This window comes from Artibeus jamaicensis, unplaced genomic scaffold (genome assembly GCF_021234435.1).
Source record: "Artibeus jamaicensis isolate MK-2021 breed Jamaican fruit bat unplaced genomic scaffold, CSHL_Jam_final contig_327, whole genome shotgun sequence".
In the NCBI taxonomy this organism is placed as follows: domain Eukaryota; kingdom Metazoa; phylum Chordata; class Mammalia; order Chiroptera; family Phyllostomidae; genus Artibeus; species Artibeus jamaicensis.
The window spans coordinates 3,470,432-3,490,533 of NW_026521772.1; the positions used below are offsets into that span (position 1 = coordinate 3,470,432).

Genomic DNA, 20,102 nt, shown 5'->3' on the forward strand with positions numbered 1-20,102 from the left:
TTATCAAATTAATTGCTTATTTGGCTCAAAGTACTTTCCAAAGAAGTATAATTTTAATTATAATACGTTGTTTACAACATAGAGAGACATTTGTGAATAAAATTATTGGCTGTTGACCTTGCGTGTCCTTGAAGTGGACATAAGGGGTTGGAGGCTGGCTGTGTCGCACCCCATAAGCCTCCCACCCCGCTCGTGCGTGTCGAGACCTCAGGAGCTCGTCAGAACAGAGCCCCCCGTGGAGGGTTGGGGGGGAAGGGGCGGCACACACTGCTCAGCCCTGAGTCTCAGAACCCTGCCGTTTGCTACAGCATGGGTGGACCTCAAAGATGCTGTGCTACGTGAAATAAGTCCGTCAGATAAAGCCAAGAACCACGTGATTTCACTCCTGGGGGTCTCAAACAGACCTGTGGGCACAGGCAGCCATGCGGTGGTTGCCAGAGGGAAGGGGGTGGCAGAGGTGGGGGTTAGAAAGGGCCTGATACAGGGTGACGGAGGTGGTTGGCTCTGGGCGGTGGGCACACAGCGCAGTGTGCAGATCACGTGTCGTAGAAATGCACGCCTGAAACCTGTTACTGACCCATATCACCCCGGTAAGTTTAATAAAAATAAAACAAACTGGTCTTGACAAAGAAGAAAGAGCAGACGCTCACACGCCCGCTGCTCACACGCCCGCTGCTCTTCCCTCCCAACAACTGCCAGCTGCCAGGGAGCGGCTCCCCGCCCAGAATCTTCACTCCCAGCGGCGCGCAGCGGCAACCCTGTGTCGCCTTCCGTGGACTGCACGATTCTGTCTCGACCTCTGCGTGTCCCGAATGGGTGGGTCTCATATCAAACAGATAGACCGCTTTCGGGGTACTCTGGTGTTTTAAGTAAAAACACCATTAATGCCCTACACATACAAATCCAGAGAAGCCTAACAGTTTTATTGAGATATGCTTTACTCTGAACAACACTTAGGGAGGCAAAATCACTTCTCTCCCGATTCACAGACGGCAAAGCAGCGGCTTTCTGTGTAAGGGGCGTCATGGGAAGGTAGGGGAGAGCTCTTTGCATTAGAAACTCGGCGTCAGAGAACAAGAACTCTGAAACTAAGAACTCGGGTCTTGTTTTATTTTGCTCCGTGGTAGCTGGCAGAATTGTTATATGTGCAAGTCCTTATGTTTTTATTATTCCCCCCTTGTTTTTGGTAATTCCAGGAAACTCATACAAGTTTCAGGCCGGCAACAGGATGAATGCGATGCTGTGGTTTAAGCACCTGAGCGCGGCCTGCCAAAGCAACAGACAACAGGTGAGCGCCTCGCGTAGCCCTCAACATGGGCACAAGTTTGCAAGGAGCTCCAAGGAGGGGGGTAGGCTGGCTTTCTGAATGGAGTGGGGGAGCAGCTTTGTTTTTATTCTTGTTGACAGTATTTAGCAAGACATGAAGTCTGCGTTTTAGGGAGGTGGTCAATAAACAAATGAACAAACAAGAACAATCCAACTAGTGAAAACTAGACACGAAAACAAAATAGAATCATGTGATACCGAGTGGTGGGAGTAGCGGCAATGTTAGATAAATAGGAGGGAGCAGCAAGGGTCTCCCTAGGGGGGTGGCATTGACGTGGAGGAATGGCCACATGAGAGTTGGGGGAGCGGAGTTCCGGCAGAGGGGACAGGGACTGCAGCGACCCGGAAGTTGCAGTGAGCTTAAGGAGTTCGAAATGAGAAGACGTTCCCCCGCCCTGGTAGAGTGAGCGCAAGGGATGTAGTTCAGGGTGGGTAAAGGAAGTCGGGGGGGGGGGGGGGCATCCAGTCGGTAAAGGTTATTCTGATTCATCTTTATTTGTCCTGCTGACGACCTGATATGCGTTTCTGCGGCTGCAGCGAAGCCCAAAACCACATGGATTTGTTTCTCTTTTACTGGAAAAAGGCTTTCAGCTGCCAAGGAGAATGTGTCCACAGTGTCCTTATCCCCAGGCCCTGCTGAAGATTTAAAGTTGAGCCACGATTGGTTGAACAGACATAAACATAACTACAGTTAGGGGTATTTTCGTACACCTTTTTAGACCAGTTTTCAGTTGAATATATTTAAGAATCGTTGGCTTAAGATACTGAAATACGGTGCTATGAGTAGCTAATTTGGAATAACATAATTTGCTGTGTACGTCTATAAAGCCTATAAAAGTCTTCTCCGCCCTGCGAAATCAGGACCTTTTTGTGATATAGGAAGACTCCAAGGCTCAAAGGTGCTGAGTGACCAGTACCAGGTCAGACAGGTACAAAGTGGACCTGAGACACCAGCCAAGTGTTGCTGGAGTGGACCGTGCTTGTTACCAGTTCTCATTCACAATGCACGTGAAAGACTAACAGCATCATTTGGTGCCGCCATTAAGGACGCAAAAGGCTGTGGAGCAGAATTACCCTCTTGCCCTTGTCTAGTCAGTGCCTGGGACAGAGTGAAAGACACAGGCCTCCTCTTGCCCGGACTAATTTTTTTAGGACTCCACTTCATCCTGTACGTTTTCTCTAAATGCAGCTGGAAGTATTTGGCGTCATCGTTTTAATCTCAGATCTCAAGGTTAACCTAGACAGTGTGGGCCTGCTTGCTGAGAGAGTCGGCCAGATGTGTGTGAGCGGTGCGTGATGGTGTGTTTCCGTACTTGCAAGAACCAGAGTAGTACCGGGTTTATAAATGGAGGCCAGGAGGTTTGAGTACTTAGCAGGAGACTCCAGTCGACTCGTGTAACATCTTCGGCCACGTTCAGGCACCTTTGCGGAAACGAAAACTTTTACTGTCACACGGGTTTCTCATAACCAGGCCCGAGAGTGTAACTGAAGCGTTTGCGCATTTGCGTTCGTTGTATTTGATCTATAATTGTTGTGATTATATCATCAGATAATTTTTCATTCAGAAACACATGTAGGGGGTCGTTGTTTTTAGTGTCTTAGGTTTTCAAAAAAACATTGCTAAAGAGTGAGACCTGTTTTTTTTTAATCCTTGCCTGAGGATACGTTTAATTTCGGAGAGAGGAGGGAAGGGAGAGAAACGTTCAACGCCGTCTGGGGGCGGCGTGTGGTGTGCGGCCTGTTGGTTTTTCTGAGTCGTGCAGTACGCGACCTGGTCGTCTAACCACGAGCTTCATTCTTTCACACTTACTGTCATGATTTCACGACTCTTAGTCATGTTCATTGTACAGTTATCTCTTCTGGATTTGAAATTTTGCATGTGGGAATTCAGGTGCTTACAAGTGAGGAAATAAAGGGTGACAGGCTCGTTTGTCTGAAATCTCACCCTGCTGAGGGCTGCACTCATTCGCTCGCTCGGTGACCCTCTGCTGGGCCCTTGTGTCAGACGGGAAAGCACCGCCCTCACCGCTTCTCTGTCCGCCCGCAGCTCACCAGAACGGGAGTGTTTACTCCACACCCACCAATGGTTACAGTACCTTCTGTTAACATCCCTTCTTTGAAAAGATACTTTGTGATCACGGGAGGCGGGTGGAAGAGGGTATAAGGAGGATAAATGGTAATGGAAAAAAGACCAAAAGATAAGATATTTTAATTTAAGATTTTACTTATTTATTTTTAGAGGCGAAGGGAAGGAGAGAGGGAGAGAAATATCAGTGTATGGTTGCCTCTCATGCATCCCCTGCCGGGAACTGGCCTGCAACCCAGGCATGTGCCCTGACTGGGAATCGAACCTCAATCCTTTGGGCTGCAGGCCCATGCTCAATCCACTGAGCTACACCAGCCAGGGCAAAATAAGATATTTTAAAGGGGTCAAACATATGGCGACAGGCTTGATTTGGGATGGCAAACACAGTGCGCCCTGCAGATGACGTAGCATTGTACACCCGAAACCTTGTAGGTGTGTGAGCCATTGTCACCCAACAAATTTAATTTTTTTTTAAAAAAAAAGATACTTTAGGTGAGAAAGACTTTAGTATTTCGGCTCACTTAAAATGACAAAGAAAGATAAGAAATAGTACTTCGAAAAACGACTTTTAAATGCTTTCAGTTTGTGTGGATGGACCTACAGGGTATGACGCTGAGTGAAATGAGTTAAGCAAAAAAAGACAAACACCATTTGATCTCACTTATATGTGGAATTTAAAAAATAGACAAAACAGAAGCAGACTTATAGATAGAGAAGACAGAATGATAGTTGCCAAAGAGGAGGTGCTGGGTGCAAAGGTAAAAGGGTGAGCAGCACAGGTGGGTGGTCACTGAAGTGTCACGGAGAGTGTGGTCCACGATGGTGCGGCAGCTGCGTGTGGTGCCGGGCAGGGACTGGACTTAGCGAGAGGGGCAGGGGGGGAGGTGGGGGTGGAGAGCAACGTCGGTGGGGGAGAGACATCCATCCGTTGCCTCTCACACGCTCCCAGCCGGGGACCGGGCCGCCTCCCAGGCTCGTGCCCTGGCTGGGGGTCCACCCGGCGACCTTTCTGTGAGATGACGCCCAGCCCACTGCGCCTCCCCGGTCAGGGCACTTCATAGGTTGTATAAATGTCTAAGGATGAGATTGTACAGCCGAAACTAATACATTCTTCAGTGTCCGTTGTAATTGGGAAGTTTTTAATTTTTTAATAAAAAGAAATGTTACCATTCTGTAATGCTTACCGTATATTTTTATAGGTTCCTACAAACTTGATGACTTTTGAGTAAGGGCCTCGGAAAGAAGAGAGGTGAACTGTCGCCCCGCAGTGAGAGCGGGGACCTGTGGGGCCAGCGCCGGCGGGGAACCAGTCCTGGGCCAGGGAGGGTCCGGAGCTGCCGGCGCAGCCCCTGGGGTTCGCCACCCAAACCGCACTAACTTCAGGGAATGAAGCGAGACGTTCCCAGAGGACTGACTGGACTCGCAGACAAACTGCCATGGACCACGCCTCTGATCTCGGGACCGACCTGCGGAAACCACTGCCTTAAAGAGTGAGAGGAAAGCCACCGCGCGACACCAAACAGTGCGTGTGAATCTTCCGGCGGTGCTGTGCTTGGCATAGAGCATAAATCGCATTTCTTTTCCGATCTGCCGGATCTAAATGGATCTAATTTGCATTTCTTTTAACCTGGTACTAATTGGGGGGGAGGGGGGAATCGCCTTTTTTAGATACTTTAAAAAAGAAAAACATCCCCCCACCCATGGGCTACATCAGGGGCTCGTTTTGAACCAAGGTGCAGGGGTCCTCCAGCGGGCGGGACTCTCTGCTGGCAGCAGCCCCCCCCCCCCCCCGCCTCCCTTGTGCCCCCACAGCAAGACCCCAGGGACCAGAAATGTCATCTGTCGTGTGAGTTGCTGGAACTTTGTCTGGGACTTGGGGAGGGTTCTTGTTTGGTTTTGGATGAGGGAAGATATTTTTAAACACTAAACTTCTGAAATCGAGTACTCTGTGGGGAGCATGGCTTCCTGCAGGAGGTACAAAGGCTGAGTGTTCGCAGGCCAGGCATTTTTTTCCAGTGGGCTCCAGAAAACACGGCCATTTCTAACCGGCTTTACATTCAGCCTTCTATGTGAATTCATTGTTGGACCACAGATCTGCCCAGTAGAGAATGGAATCCCTGAGGTTTCACAGCAGTGACATCTTTCAGTTTAGTTGTATTATCTCCTCTACCTGTCACAGGTGATTTTTATCATCAAGGTGATAAATTGCTATTTTCTTTTACGTCATTTTTTGTGCACAATGCCAGTGTTTTTATTGTTTTTGTTCGATACGAGATTCAGGATCACATTTGTTTAAAAGAGGTTCCACATGTATATGTATGTATTTTTCTTAATAGACATACAAAATAATTTTAAAAGAGACAGGACTGAGATTCTGGGAATTTAAAATATCAAAACACTCCTTCTTCAACAATTTCCCTTTATTGCAAAACGATTCCCTGACGGCCTCACACCTCACACGCACACACACCACCCACCACCACCACCCCTGCCCCTGCCGTCACTGCCACAAAACCACCGTTAGTCAATAGTTGAGCAAGAAGTTTTGTGAGGGCTCTTGTATGCAATAATGCATTTGATATCCAAAGTAAATGTTCAGTTACAAAAAACAAAGATTGGAGGTGAGAAGCCTCAGAGTTTTAACCAAAAAATGGCATCTGAACAAAGGCTGTGTGTTGGATGTTGTAAATGCATGAAGTGTCGCCGTAAGTTTTAGCTCCGGTCCAGAGTGGGACGTTCTTTCTGACTGACATTTTCTAGGTGGCCTCTAGTGCTTTGGGCTTCCCGTGAAATTTCTCACGTTTGGACTCTTAGGAAATACAAATGTAAGTTCCACTCTTGTGTCATAAGTATTTCACTCTTGAATCCATGAAATTTAAGTGGAAACTATTGCCCACAGAATAATTAGCTACAAATCTATCCAAGGGAAGTAGAAGACCTGAGTGCTGAGGTTTTTTTTTAATTTAGATTCCTCTTTGGAAAGGATGTTACAAGTTAAGTATTTTTCTCATGCAGCACAGTTAGAAATGCCATTATTTCTGGTTTTGTGGGGAATGACGTGGGCTGGAGGGGGCGCAGTGTTGCCTGTGCTGAGTGACCGTTCAGTGACTGACCCCCGAGCTTAGCCCGCGCCGGGGACACAGAGAGATGCCCTCGGCGGAGCCACCAGTATTACTGTGTAGACCTTGCACATCTTATTTTGGGTTTGCATTTTTTAATTTTCTTAATTTGTTTATTTCTCTTTAGAAACAAGTATTTTTAACAGTGTATATGCTTTTAAAAAATATTGTGGTTGAGAGCCCTGTGGACTTTTCCTTATTATTTTGCTTGTTTGGCGTGGATAAGCTAAAGTAGATGCCTCGTGGGTCAGCCGTAGCTGTGGGGACAAGCGCCGAAAGTCGGAGTCCAACATCACGCGGTTTTGCCAAAGTGGGAGCCAGACCGGGGGGCATGTTTGATGCGCTCGGCTCTGAACACGAGCGGTTGCCTGCACAGACCGAGGACAGTGCTCACAGTGGGTGCCGAGGCCACACTGCAGCTTTAACACCCTGCGGAGAGGTCGTTGTCCGTCTTCTGTCTGCAGATTTGTCCTCTCGAGAGACTGGCCACTGCTCGTTAAGATTATCTTAGCATCCGAAGCAAATGGAAACCAGTAACGGGAGTGCGTTAAAACAGTATAGGTGAATTTTTTACCTCTGACTCACCAGATGATATATTAATTCAAGTGAAGAGAACAAGTCACCAAAAGATGCTAAATATGTAGGTAGTTTATTAGCAGGATGGTGAATTTATTTCCCCTCTTATTAGGCCAGCCCTTTATCATTAGTCAGTTAGTGACTCAGAAGCTTGAAATCCTTATCAATATTAAGTTCATTCGTCTCTCTCCTAGCCAAGAAGAGCTCAGAGAAGCGATAAAGTCAGCTAGTCCTTGAGCGGCACAGCGCCTGGTGTGTCCCTGGCCAGGCGTCGCAGAGAAAGCGCCACCAGCCCGAACACCTCGGGGACACTCCCTCAGCAGTTTGAATGCAGAGGCTTGTTTTTCATGTGAAAATGACCACACCGTGACCCTCGGGAGCACCGTTTTCGGTCTCCTGCCCCCTCTGTGTTCAGGCCGTGTTTATCGTTGTGGAGGGTTTTTTGTTTGTTGGTTTGTGTTTTACTGTGACCTCCAAAATGTGAGAATTGAAGGAGAACTGATCAGACACGCCTTCCAGTTTCATTTTCTTCACTGTGGAAATACTGTTTGTGTAAACATCACAGAAAGGGCTCCAGACCGTTGGGGTGTGCGTGTGTGTTCTGTGCCCAGGCACGTGCTTCAGTGTCGGGCGTTTCTCTGTGCGGGAGGCCCGCAGGCAGACTGCCGCGCTGCCGCCCTCCGTGCACCTCCGTTCCCTGCCGCCTGGGCGGCCCGTCCCGCCGCCTGACACGAGGTGCGAAGTTTTGGGGAGTGGCTTTCCTCTCCCCCTGGAAGACTTGTAAGGGAGACCGAGGAGCGCCGCTGTTGAAGGAAGTGGTGTTTACGGCATCTGGTGCGCACCCTCTGTCCGGCCTTGGCCCTGGGGCCCGGAGAGCAGCCTGATCTAGTGACCGCTCGGGGTTACTGGACTGCAGCTGGCCAAATGACTTGAGCTGGCCGAATGACTTTTCTTTTTTCAGGTTAAATCTGTAAGCCATCGGCCTTGACTACCAAAAACAAAACTGTAGGCCCTGGTACTAACTAGAAGTCAGCAATAATAGTCGGTTCAGTCCACTGACGTTTTTAGAGAATATGTCCTCTGCTGACTTTTTCCCTGTTCGTTTGAGGCACATTCCTTTACAGGCCGGTCTTATAGCGCTGTGTAAACAAGGGGTTACGTACCAGTGTTGGTTAACAGAAGACAATCTTTAATAAAAGAAGTCCTTTGCTTCAGAGGCCTTCGAAATCATCGGATCCCTGTTTGGAAGTGCAGACGAGCTTGCCCAGGGTGTGGCGGCAGAACAGCAGCGCAGGTGGTGCAGAGCGTGAGCGGTGCAGAGAGCGTGAGCCGTGAGGTCCGCCTGCTTCCTCGGCCGTGGGGGTGCTTAGGGTCTGCTTTACCTTCCCACTCTGTTCTTTCGTGTTTTTTCCTTTGAAGACTTTACAGCCAGAGCGATATTCTGTTTTTTTCTATGCTTTGACATACAAGCATTATTACTTACATTGATGAACATTATTTTTCATGTGACGTCACCCTTTTCAAACTGATTTCAGTACTTTTTGCTTTTGTTTTCTGAAAAATGGCTTGTGTCTAAAGTGACTTTTTTTTTCTATTTAGAGGATTCTAGCGAAAGAGATCTGTGCATGCAAACTCGTAAGCTCACTGAGTTATTTTCAGGACACGGGTACCTCAAGTTGTGGGGGGGGGGCTCTGGTCGGTGCCTTACCCACTCGAAGCCACTTAGGGCACCGAGGACAACAGTCGTCCTCCGCCTCGTCCTCCTCTGTTCAGGGGTGTGAGCCATCTGCCCCTCTCCACCAGCTCGCTCTGTCCCAGAGCCCTCTGAGAAAGTCTGTGCAGGCACCTGCAAGCAGTTGTGGTCCTCCTTGGCTTTGAGTCTTTGTAGGTCAGCTCCTCCCTGCTCCTCTCCTTCCAGGTAGGAGATTAAAAATAAATCACCCACAAATCGCCCTTCAGATGAGCAGTCGTAGGAACAACTGGGCAGAGCGTCCATCACACTGAGTTTATTTTGTGTTGTGGGTTTTGTTTTGTTTCGAGCACACAGTTATAAGGCCTTTCATAAGTCTCTCAAAATAGAGCATAATAAGGTCAGAAAGGTGTGTTTGGGTTTCATGAAAGCTGTTGAAGTCTTGTTCGTTATGAGAGTCCCTTTGGCCAGCAGTGAGCTTTGGTTTGGTTCATTCTTAGGTCTAAATAAGACTCGGAACAAACAGTCACCTACCCTGCCAGTGATTGCTTACATGGAGACATTGTGGAGGAAAGTGAAAACATCCCCAGTGTATAAATTAAAGGGAAGTTAAGAGGCTAGACTCCCTTTCCCTATAACAGCAGGGCTTGGAAACATTCTGCTTCTCTGTGATTATTGCAAGGTCTGCGGTTCAAGTGAGTCGGTTCAAGTGAGTCGAGATGCTGTTTTCAGAAACAACGAAGGGCCCGCCTGGTCCAGAGCAGGCGGGCAGACACGTTCTTTAAAGCCGCGTGAAGGGCTGGCTGGTCCGTGAGGCTTAGTCATTGGCAGGATTTGAGTTTTGAGTCTGGTCATTTGGACTATGGAGTAGGGAGGGATATACAGTTAAAGGGGTATTTGTTTGTTTTTTACTTTCAATAGAAGATTTCATAAATATCAGCCATGCTTTAAATACCAGCTAAGAAATACTAAGTTTCCCCTGAAGGTATCACCTATTAAGACTATCCCCATAGCCCAGGAATTACGGACTTACTGGGTCCGAAAGAACAACAGCCGTTAAGAAGTCACCACACTCTCCAGAGCGTCCACACTTGGATTACTGACACGTTCATTGTCTCACAGCCTCCCGGAGTGTGGGCCTGTGGGGAGGGTGGGGAACACCTTCCCAGTGTGGCCTGAGGGCCACAAGCACCGGGGGGGCGGCGGATGAGTGTCCAGTGACAAGGCTGCAGGAAAACACAAGCCATCTCACCCTGTCTCCCGGTTGGCCTGGGGCGCCCTCGACAAAGCACCGGTTGCACTATGACCTCCTAGAGTGACGTGCGGCTCGGTTCCTCTCCCACTTTTTGTTTCTGTTTAATATGCAAATGTGAGTGTGAGATCTTTCGTGTGTTTGCATACGCTAACTTAAGATGAATTTAAGTACAGTTTTCTGAAATATTTCTATTGAAATAAACTACTTAAAAATACAGGTTGTGCCAGGGTGATGACTTATTACCATGGATACGTATTTATCATTAGCTTTTACGTAAACCCTCTTCCTGAAGGGGGCGACAGGAAGACACGGCAGGTAAGAAGCAGCTCCTGTCTGGTTCAGCTGCGGCTGCTGCTCTCTCTCCCAGGGCAAGGATGCGCCCTCCTGACAAGCGGGGGTCTCGGAGGAATCATGAGAGAGCGCTCACACTCCATCTGTCAAACTGGTGGAAAGTAGACAGCCAGACAAACCCAGCTGTAGAGAGGCTGGGAACCATCAGCACCTCGTTTGTGTGTGCAGGGGAGGGCGTACCTGGCGAGGCCACGCCAGAGTGCGGCAGGCAGCGCGTTGGGAAAATCGTGCCCCCCACCGGAACCTTCCAGTGCTGCTCTTGGAGTCGGGGGTGGGGGGTGGAGTGAGGGATGAAGGCGGAGTTTGCCATAGAACAAGGGGGGGTCTTTGCAGAGATCAGCCCCTCTATCTGAACTGAAAAGTATCTTAAATCTCTAAACCAAATAAGCCTGTTATATTAATTATAGGCAAACTGACAAGTCGAGGAAAACATGAAGAAGAGCTGCCTATGAAAGAACACCTGTCGTTGTTACTGATTATTAAAACCGGTACTTCACCCGCCCGGGGTGCTCGTGTGAAACCATGGCCTCTGAGACCGCCCCAGAACGGCGAACCGGAGCCTGAGGGCGGTGCCCACCACCAGCGTTCAGAGTCGGATTTGGGCCGACTAGTCCACAGCCCGAGCTCATCCAGAAGTGACAGTTGCTGAATTTACATTGTTACTGTCTGGTGGTCAAAGCCCGGTTTCTCGTCCAGTTCGATTCGGAAACTGTGAGCACACACGTGACGGAGTGGTGGAAGGAAGACCAGCAGGCGCCATTTTCACCACCAGAGACTGTCCGTGACTGTAACGTAAAACAGGACCCTGGCCTTTGGGTGTGGAAGGAAAACCTGGAGACTCAGAGTCACAGCTCCATAAATAACAAATCAATTGATCGATGGACCTCGACCAACCGCTGAGTTGGATGGTAGCCATGGTTACAACCTTCTGCCACCTAAATCACTCTTCAGCAACTCTTTTCCACACGAATACGGGGTTAGAATTTCCATTTCGAAAGAGAGAAGCAGTTACGCTTTTGAGTGTGGCCACGTTTCTCTCCCTGCATCTTTGGGAGAGACGTCCTAAGAAGACGTGGGGTACGGCCCGGTGCTGTCTGAGCCGAGACCGTGGGCTCCACAGTACCCCTGACAAGGGACCGCGTGTCACCCCAAGTCCGGGTAATAGGCTGCTCTTGGGTGACGTAAACTCGTACGCGACTCCTGAGTTTCACTCCATTAAAACGGATTCCCCTGCTAAGGGAAGACTCATTTCTGGTTTCGTGGTTTTCCCTCTTTAGGAGGAAGCTCCTGGTGGCTTTTCCCACTGGCTGAAACACTCCGAGGCTGCCCTTGGTCCTTGAGCTGGCTGGTGGCAGGAGGACCCTCCCAGTTACAGGGACTTTCGCAGGGGCCCATTCTCCTGTCTGGCGGTGATGCGATTGCCTCTTGCTGTTCCAGCTTCTTCGACCTCCTCCCTCTGAACCCACAGGAAAAGGGGGCGGGACCGTGAAGGGAACAGATGAAATGATGGCTGTTTCCTAACAGCTGTGTGTTTGGAAGCAGCAAAGAGGACTTCTCATTTTTTGTCTGTGTCTCACTCTTGGATTTGTGCTTAATCATTTACAGTGTAATTGCCTCCATATTTATTTAGATCAGCGGTTCTCAGTCTTGGCTGCAGTTCGGAATCATCGGGGAACTTTCGAAAACCCCAAAGCGCAGGCTGCGCACCAGACGGATTATATAAGGGTTTGGGCAGCGGGAAGGGTAGGATCCAGGCATTAGTAATTCTTTTTAAAAGTTCCCCAGATGAGATGAAAGTACAGCCAGGATTGAAAACCAGTCTCTAGATTCTCGGTCCCTAAACACTGCAGGGCCTTGAGGTTAGTGGCTTTCAAATGTCAGAGGGTCCGAGGACCCCGAGAGCTCGCTGAGCCGGAAGTTGCCAGGCCCCACCCAGGAGTACCTGAGCAGGCAGGTCTGCAGTGGGGACTGCTCCCAGGTGGTGATGGTCTGGTTTGCAGACCACACTTGAAGGACCCCTGGAAGCTGGAGACTGGATTAGCAGGAAGCATTGGAGAATGTGTGCTGGGTGATAGGAGGGCAGGGAAGGAGACTCACCCCCAACTCTTAGGAAGTGTAGAATCTTGCCGAGGCGAAGCTCCTCGGGGCTGGGCAGAAACAAGGTCCCCAGCCACTGACAGCAGCGAGGCAGGCCCAGGAAGCTTTCATCATTATCTGGGAGGGGTCAGCTCTCCTGGGGCTCCAGCCTGGAGCAGTAACTTTCAACTGCTTGTAATGTATCTATATTGTGAAGCAATAAGAAAACAATGTTTCCTATTTGACTGACCAGGGCAGGGCCATTCACTGCAGTTCACCATGGACCACACCCCCCACCAACTCTCTATAGTCTTGGGACTGATTTTCTACCCTCATTTTCCTTACCAACCTGGGTGTTACAATGTAACACGACCTAAAGAGCAACTGGCCCCGGAGCTGGGAATCTGTCTCCTGGAGCAGGAGGGAAAGATAGAAGGAGCCTCCGGCCCTAGTGACTGGATTAACCCGACCCTGAAAGAGCCTTCCTCGCGGACTTGCTGTGTGTAATAATCATCATCACCGCCTTTTCTTTTTAAGAGAAGTAACTGGAAGAGAAAGGAACAGAGAAAAGGGAGGAGAGAAGAAACAGAAACCGGGAGAATGAAGCAAGGGGAGGGCAGGCCGCCTTGAAGACATATGCGCAGTGATGAGGCATAACATAGCTGCAGAAGAAAACTAGAGAAACCTCAAGATTTCTGCCTGTGCCTCAGATTTGTTAACTTTAAAAGTACAACTGGGTGGTATTAACGGGCTCAGGAGAAGCACCAATCCCTCCGTGTGTGTTTTATCAAAGAGGAATTGCAACCGCCACATTCCATAAAGGTGTAATCCCCCCAAACCAGAGACTGGGGTGCACTGGCCAGGCTGTGCCCTGGACCTTGGCCAGAGTGCCCAGGGCCACCTGTGCCCCTGTACCCACGTCAACAGCAATTCTGATTGAAAGGGAACATTCTGTACTTGGGCAAATGGAACGTGGGCCCCTGTTGGTTCTTGAGCCAGTGGGGACTAATGGCCACCCCTCCTCCCTGGGCCAGTGCGGTGTCCACAGCAGGCCCCCTGCCCCCCCCCGCCCTGTTCTCTCTTCCTTCACAGAACCAGCTACTTCAAATAAGCCAAATTCTTTCTCTCCTAGCTTTTGTTTTGGAGTGTCTTAAAATAATTGGGCTTGAGGCCTCTCTCATACCTCCCCGGGGCGAGATGTGCTGCTATGGTATCAACAGCTGCCAGACAGAGCCTTGCTCGAATCAAGTTCTCTCTTGTACTTACTCTTCCTCCATCTGCCCTGAGTCGTGGAATTGCTGTAAAAACGTAACCTGTCACCTCTGCGGGGTGCAGGCAGAGCAGCCCTGTGAACCTTTGCCAGTGACTTGCAACATCTTCATTATTCACTTGTTGGTTAGCAAGCCAGTCTAGCAGGAAGTCTTTCTTCTTTCATTCTTGGGAAGTACGTACTTGAGAATAGCCAGAAAAAAACAGCATGTGCTAAACTCCTCTGTACCAGGTCCCCGGGGTGGCGGGCGGTCACTGACCGAGGTGCTCCCAGTCTCGTGGGTCACGGTCACATGACCACGGAGAAGAAGTGACCACGAAGCTGGGGACGGTGAGTGCCCAGTGTGTGGTCACCTTTGTGCAGCAGGCAGTGCGTCACCCAGCGATGGAGGTCCGACAAAGGGGGTCTGTGGGAAGAAAGACACATTTCCCTGTTGGGGTGCAAGTGTCTGCCCATTGCCCTGTCCCGGAACCCGGGGGCCAAACCCACCCCACGCAGAGGTGACCACACAGCTGCTCTCCTGTCCACCCTCCCCTAATCCTGTCCTGCAGCTCCCCACTGTGTGCCTGCAGGCGCCATCATGCATTCCCAGTGTGTCCTTCCAAAACGTCTCAGTCTGAGTCACCACCTTACCACTGATGCCTTGGTTATTTATAATCCTGCTCATTTTGTACCAAACATCTGACTTATTCCCATAAGAACCCTAGGAGGAAGGGATAATTCTTCCCAGATTCCAACAGGAAGAGTCAGAGAGGTTAAGGAGTTTGCCTGGTCCCTCAGCGGGGGCTGGAGCCCACCTCTGTTCTCCGCCCCCGTGGACCCTGGCTCGGGGATGTCACCTGCAGTTTTGGCGCCCAGTGGTGCGGGCACAAAAGCTCGGCAGGTAACCATGTGATTTCTTATGTGATACAAAGAAAGAACAACCCTCAGCTTCCTGTTTTAGTTATTCTTGGTAATAACAGATTCTAGCTGAAGAAATGTACATGCTTTCAACATGCAAATGAAACCCCTCCCCCAATGGCCGCGCCCGGCCAGAGTCTCCCTGTGGGCCGCGCATGGTGCAGGGTCTGGTCCCCGGAGCCGACAGCCTCACGACAAACACAAAACCCGAGGGGCTTCAGTGCCCCTCGGACCTGCCAGACCAGGAAGGTTCTGCATGTTCAGGAGCAACACCACACTGAGGCTTGGAGGGGCTGGGGGAGGCTGGGGGAAGAGGCGAGATTTGCTTGTGGACAGAGTTGAAGGCCCGAGAAGTGAAGGCTGGAACTGGAAGTGTACAGCTGAGGCTGTGAAGGGCTCCCCTGGAGAAGCAGCTGCACATGGAGGTGGAAGAGCAGGTTGGAGCCAAATTGCTTGGGACGAGTAACTGTCCTCTTTAGAGAAATGTCTTTTCAGCACCTCAGCCTAATTTTTAACCAGGTTGTTTGGGGTTTTTTGGTGTTAGGTTGTATGAGTTCCATATATATTTTAGCTATTAGCCCCTGATTGGAAGTATCATTGGCTGAATATCTTGTCCCGTGCAATAGATTGTCTTTTCATCTTGTTTCTTTCTCTGTGCAAAAACTTCTTTTGTTGGAAGTGGTTCCATTTGTTTATTTTTTTTTCTTTTGTTTCCCTTGCCTGAGGAGACAGATCCAAAAAGACAGTGCCAAAAATGACAGACAGCTATCTCTGAGTTTGCATGGTGGCGGGCAACAGAGACCTCTGGTCTCCTCTGCTCCTACAAGGGCGCTAACCCCATCACGGGGCCTCACCCTCACGACCTTCTAAAGCTCATCTCCCACAAGCCACACTTCCAACTGCCATCACTCTGCAAGTTCCGGTTTCAAACATGAAATTGGGGAGGACGCGAACACTCAGTCCCTAGCAAACACCCACTGGGTTCTTCTGTATCAGATATTTTCCGTTACATGGGGAACACTGGGGGTGTTTCCACACATATGCACCGTTTGGCATGGCGCCCAGATGGAGGGAAGGACAGAGGTTTGTTTTCTAAGCAGCTTATAAAATGGGTTTCAAGTGCGGAGTGAAGGAAATGAATGTACCTACGTGTTGGAACAGGATTTTGCTGAGGATCGCCTAGGTCTTCTAAGGCCACACTCAGAGACAAGACCAGAACTTTCCAGTCCTCATCTGCTCTTCTGGACTCCAAAGCTCTGCGTTCCTCCAAAAAGGAAAAATTAAACACACAAATTCTCAAGTGATTTGATAGTAATTCAGCCCAGCAAATTACACTTTCCATTAAAAGCCACCAGCTGTCATGTGCTTTAAATGGAAAGAACTTGCTCTCAAAGAACATTTTTCAGTTGATGTTGCTGACGAGTTTTATTTTCTCCTAATGAAAAATGGATTTGCGTTAATGCGGCTTTGGTGACAGGAAAGCCCTGGACGGAGGCCTGACTTGGTGATCCGCCCCTGCCCCGAGGAGAGCTGATGTCTCCACCAGCGGCTCCAAGGGTTGACGCCGAGGGCGCCAAGGTCAGGAGAAGGTTTCGGGGGGAGCAGAGGGGAGGGGTGGCTGTAACACAGTATCTTCTCACAACACGGGTCTCCCTTTAAGAAAAACATTTCAATTAAAACATGCTGTTAAGTGTCGAGGCGATTTTGGAGACAGGAGGGGATACTTTAAGGTGATGGATGGTGTGGGGGGGGCACGCCGGCCCTCCCTGCACCCGGGCACCTGGGGGGTCTTGGCTGTGACAGCTGGAATGCACTGTCCACGAGTCTCAGGAACAAAAAACAAAGCATCTCTAGACCGAAGCTTCCTGTGAGTCATGTGCCGCCATGACAGTGGCACCTGGTGGAAGGGCCAGGACACTCGGGAGTCCTGCCGTGGGTCCTGTGACAGGCATCGGGGCCCAGCGGGCAGAGAAGGCAGGAGGGTGATGACTAGGCCCCCCAGCTTGGCCTGCCTGGGCCATCCCAGGTGGAGAGGGCAGGGCAGGCATGTTGCTCGTCGTTTCAACGGGCCTGGCACGCTGATGGTGATCCTCAGGGGCCAGGGACACGGAGCTCGTGAAACTAGGAAAGAGAGAAAAATGAGACCCTAACAACTCAAACACTGAGGGCTGGAGACGCCCTGGGGCTGGGTGCTCAGGAGGGGAGGGGAGTGGCCCTCCCTCCCCCAAACGTGCACACGGTAGGGGAAGGGGGGCGTCACACAGGCCACTTCCAGGAAAACTACCGCCTTCAGAGTTAGGGCCGTTCCTGGGGCCGTCCCAGCTGAGGCCAAACTTCCCCCAAGCCTCCCATCTCCGTGCGCACGGTGAGGCCTCAGAACTGTCCAGAAATTTCTGAATAATGTTCTCGACAGCCGCCAAAGCATGGAGCCCTGGGGCTGCCCCCAGGAAGATGCCCTGGGCCGGCTCCAGGGACACTGGATCCTGGCCGCACTGGCGGCCAAGGCCGGGCTCCCTCAGACCCTCCCCCCACTCGTCTCTGCAGGCGGGAGCCTGCCAAGTGTTCGTCATGTTTCCGAACTACCCTGCTGCTTGACTTGTGTGCGCACAGGGCAGGGGTGCAGACTCCGGAGGGGGGAGGCATGCTGGGGGCAGGGGGCTTGAGGGTCCTGGCTGGTCCTGTCACTCCAGGGGCCACCGAGAGGGTCCCAGTTTTAGGATCAATTCTTTGTTTTTCTCAATAAGGGCTGAGGAACAAACAGACCTAACAGATGTCAGGGGAACAGAGATGTTCTCCCTCCCTCTCTCCCTCTCTCTCCCTCCCCACCCCTTGTGAGATGCAGCCATAAATGGAGGGAAACTTCGTTTGCCCTCTCACTGGGCTTCACCTGAAAGGGCTTTCAAAAAAATCTCCAGCCTTCTCCTTCGGGACATTGGATGCGGTCGCTTTGGCCAAAGAGAAAACGAGTAACAGATGAGGCCCATGTGAGTGAGGAGGCCAAACCCAAGCCGTTAATCACCCCAGAATACGCGCGGCTCCCCTCTGGGGACCTTTGATTGGAGACCTGCCCCCGCGGGGAGGGGGTGGGCCTGCTGCTGGTGCTCGGGGAATGCATTCATTCCAGGGTCCGGCTTGCACGAAGGTGACCAAGGTCAGTGGCGGTGTTTCTGTGCATGTCCTGAGGCTGTCGTGGTGACCTTTGGAGAGACGCCCTAAAAGCACAAGACGCTGTCATCCAAGACGCATAAAAACGCCTCTTTTTATTCCGCTGCATGTGAGAACATGAGGTCACTGGAATATATTTAGAGTGAGATCTGGCAGCCTGTGCGTGTTTACCATTCCTGGGCTCGAAGCTCCGAAGTGGTCAGAGGCTCTCTTTCCCTTTCTGGAGGGGGGCAGCCTCCTCCAAGGGCGCGCAGTCCTTCCCCTGCTGGTGCCCGAGGGTAACCTGGCCCTGTGACTACCAGCGTCCCCAGGACTGGTGACCAGCTCCAGAGCCCGAGTCCCAAGGAGCCGATGTATTAATCTGAGCGCCGAACACTGAGGTGTCTACCTCCATCTGTCCCTCACCCAGGACGAAGCGTGGATGGGGTGAGAGCTAAGAATCCTGCCTTTTCCTCAGCCCTTCGAATCATGAGTGGCTCTGTATTAGGTAGAAGTCTCAAATGCCTTCTGGTCCCTCATAGTTGCTCTTACATAGATTTGGGGTTCTTTCTGGAGTCTCGGGAACAGAATGGAGCCAACAGGCTGCACTGGTTCCATTCTGAGCTCTTCCTCTCTGGCCCTACTTGTCCCCAGGGTGCTGGTTCTCCACACGGCTGCGCATTCGTGTCGTGGGGGAAGCTTTGAAAATGCGGGTGCCTGGTCCCCAACCCCGAGCAGTTCTGATTGTGCTGGCCCGGGGTCCTGCTGAGCATAGAGTGTTTCAGAAACAGTATTGTCTCTTGTTTTAAAAAACACATCACAGAAAGATTTGGGAGAATGTTCCCAGTATGTTAATAGATTATCTCTGGGTAGCAGAATTATCCACTTATATACTTTTCTGTGTGTCCCCAAATTTTTTTTGCAACAAAGCAAATTGCAGTGAAAACAAATTACTTGTAAAAACAGGGGAGAGCTGTTTCTTACTTTAAAGGGAAGACAGGCCAGCTACCCCAAACAGAACTCACCTCCTCGACCCAGATTTCTTCCCGTGTCCCCAGTTCTGAAAACAGCGCCTCACCAGCTGCCCTCCTGCCCTCCCTAACGCGGTGCATCCAGGGCTTCCTAACACTTCTTCCCCCTTTCCACTCTCATCCACACAGCCCCTTCCTCTGCTACCTGATGGGGGCGCCCATTAGCTTCCTTCCGTTTTGAGGGAGCTGGCTCCTCCCCCGGCTCTCCGTCCTGGAAGCTGCTGTGCGGCAGGACCTCCTGGTACGAGGTCAGTCCCCCGTGCCCCAAACCTGCTCCTGTCACTCACCCACTTAACACAACCAACAGCCTCTTCTGGGGCACACTCCCAGACCCTTGCCCGGCTTACAAGCCTGTCCATGACCAGACATACCTGCTCTCAAAGCCCCTCACCCTGCACCCTTCCCACCCACCAGGTGCAGCAGTCGGAGGCCCCCACAGGGACTCCCTGGCTCAGACCCATTGATGGGAAGGCCCCTCCCTCCCCGCCCTCCTAGCCGTTTTCCCGTGGCAAATTCCTGCCGCTCAAGACTCTGCTGCTGGGGAGTCTTCAGCAGCTCAGCCCCCACCCTCTCTCACGTTGGTTCTTCTCTGTCCGTGAGTCTGTCCCTGTGTCTCTGACCTCCTCGAGGATAGGAATGCTTGTCTGCTCCCCTCAGTAGCCTAGCATCTCCCAGGCGTCTGATCTGTGAGCTAAGGAATGAATGGGTAACTGTCGATTCCTTACATAACACGGCTCTTTGAGTTTCCCCAGAACCTTTGTATGCATTTGGGGCATGAGTTTGTGCCCCAAATTGTCTTCGAAGTGCACCACCCGCATTCTGATTTCTACTCCAGGCAAGGGTGGGAGACATGGGAGCCCAGACCCTGGGTCCACGTCCTTCCCTGGTACCTCACTCAGGCCCCTGGGCGGCCGCCCCCCAGGAGGAGGACATTGTCAGCCAGGGAAAGCCCTGCCGCCTCCATTTTCCACTCATGCTTGCGGGAAGGGAGAGGGAGGGGACCTGGGAGATAGAAGTGGAAACCGCAGCTCAGTAAAGGTGAGCACACTTTACAGAGAGAAAATGGGCCCCGCAGGTGACGGGGTCAGCTCTCTGGAGGAGACACAAGCTCGCCTGTCCCTTGCACTGTAGCAACACCCGGGAAGGACGGGCTGCCTGGGGAGCCTCTCCAGGACGGACGTAGTCAAGTTGGGAGAGGGCCGAGCCCCCGCCCTCTGACTCCCTGGCCAGCAGCCACGTCCTAAGACTGCACATGGCAGTGACCATGACCAGAGCCGT

The 20,102-nt window shown here is 51.1% G+C and overlaps 1 protein-coding gene across 2 annotated transcripts in view; it reads left to right on the forward strand.

Annotated features, from left to right (window-relative positions):
• RALGPS2 (Ral GEF with PH domain and SH3 binding motif 2) overlaps nucleotides 1–5,739 on the forward strand; it is a 120,996-nt gene extending 115,257 nt beyond the window's left edge. For both annotated transcript variants that reach the window (XM_053663704.1, XM_053663705.1), the window contains 2 exons: nucleotides 1,197–1,288; nucleotides 4,612–5,739. In XM_053663704.1, the coding sequence (XP_053519679.1) occupies nucleotides 1,197–1,288; nucleotides 4,612–4,641 (122 nt within the window). In that variant the 3' untranslated portion in view covers nucleotides 4,642–5,739. The remainder of the gene's footprint in view (nucleotides 1–1,196; nucleotides 1,289–4,611) is intronic.
• Nucleotides 5,740–20,102: the final 14,363 nt, after the last annotated feature.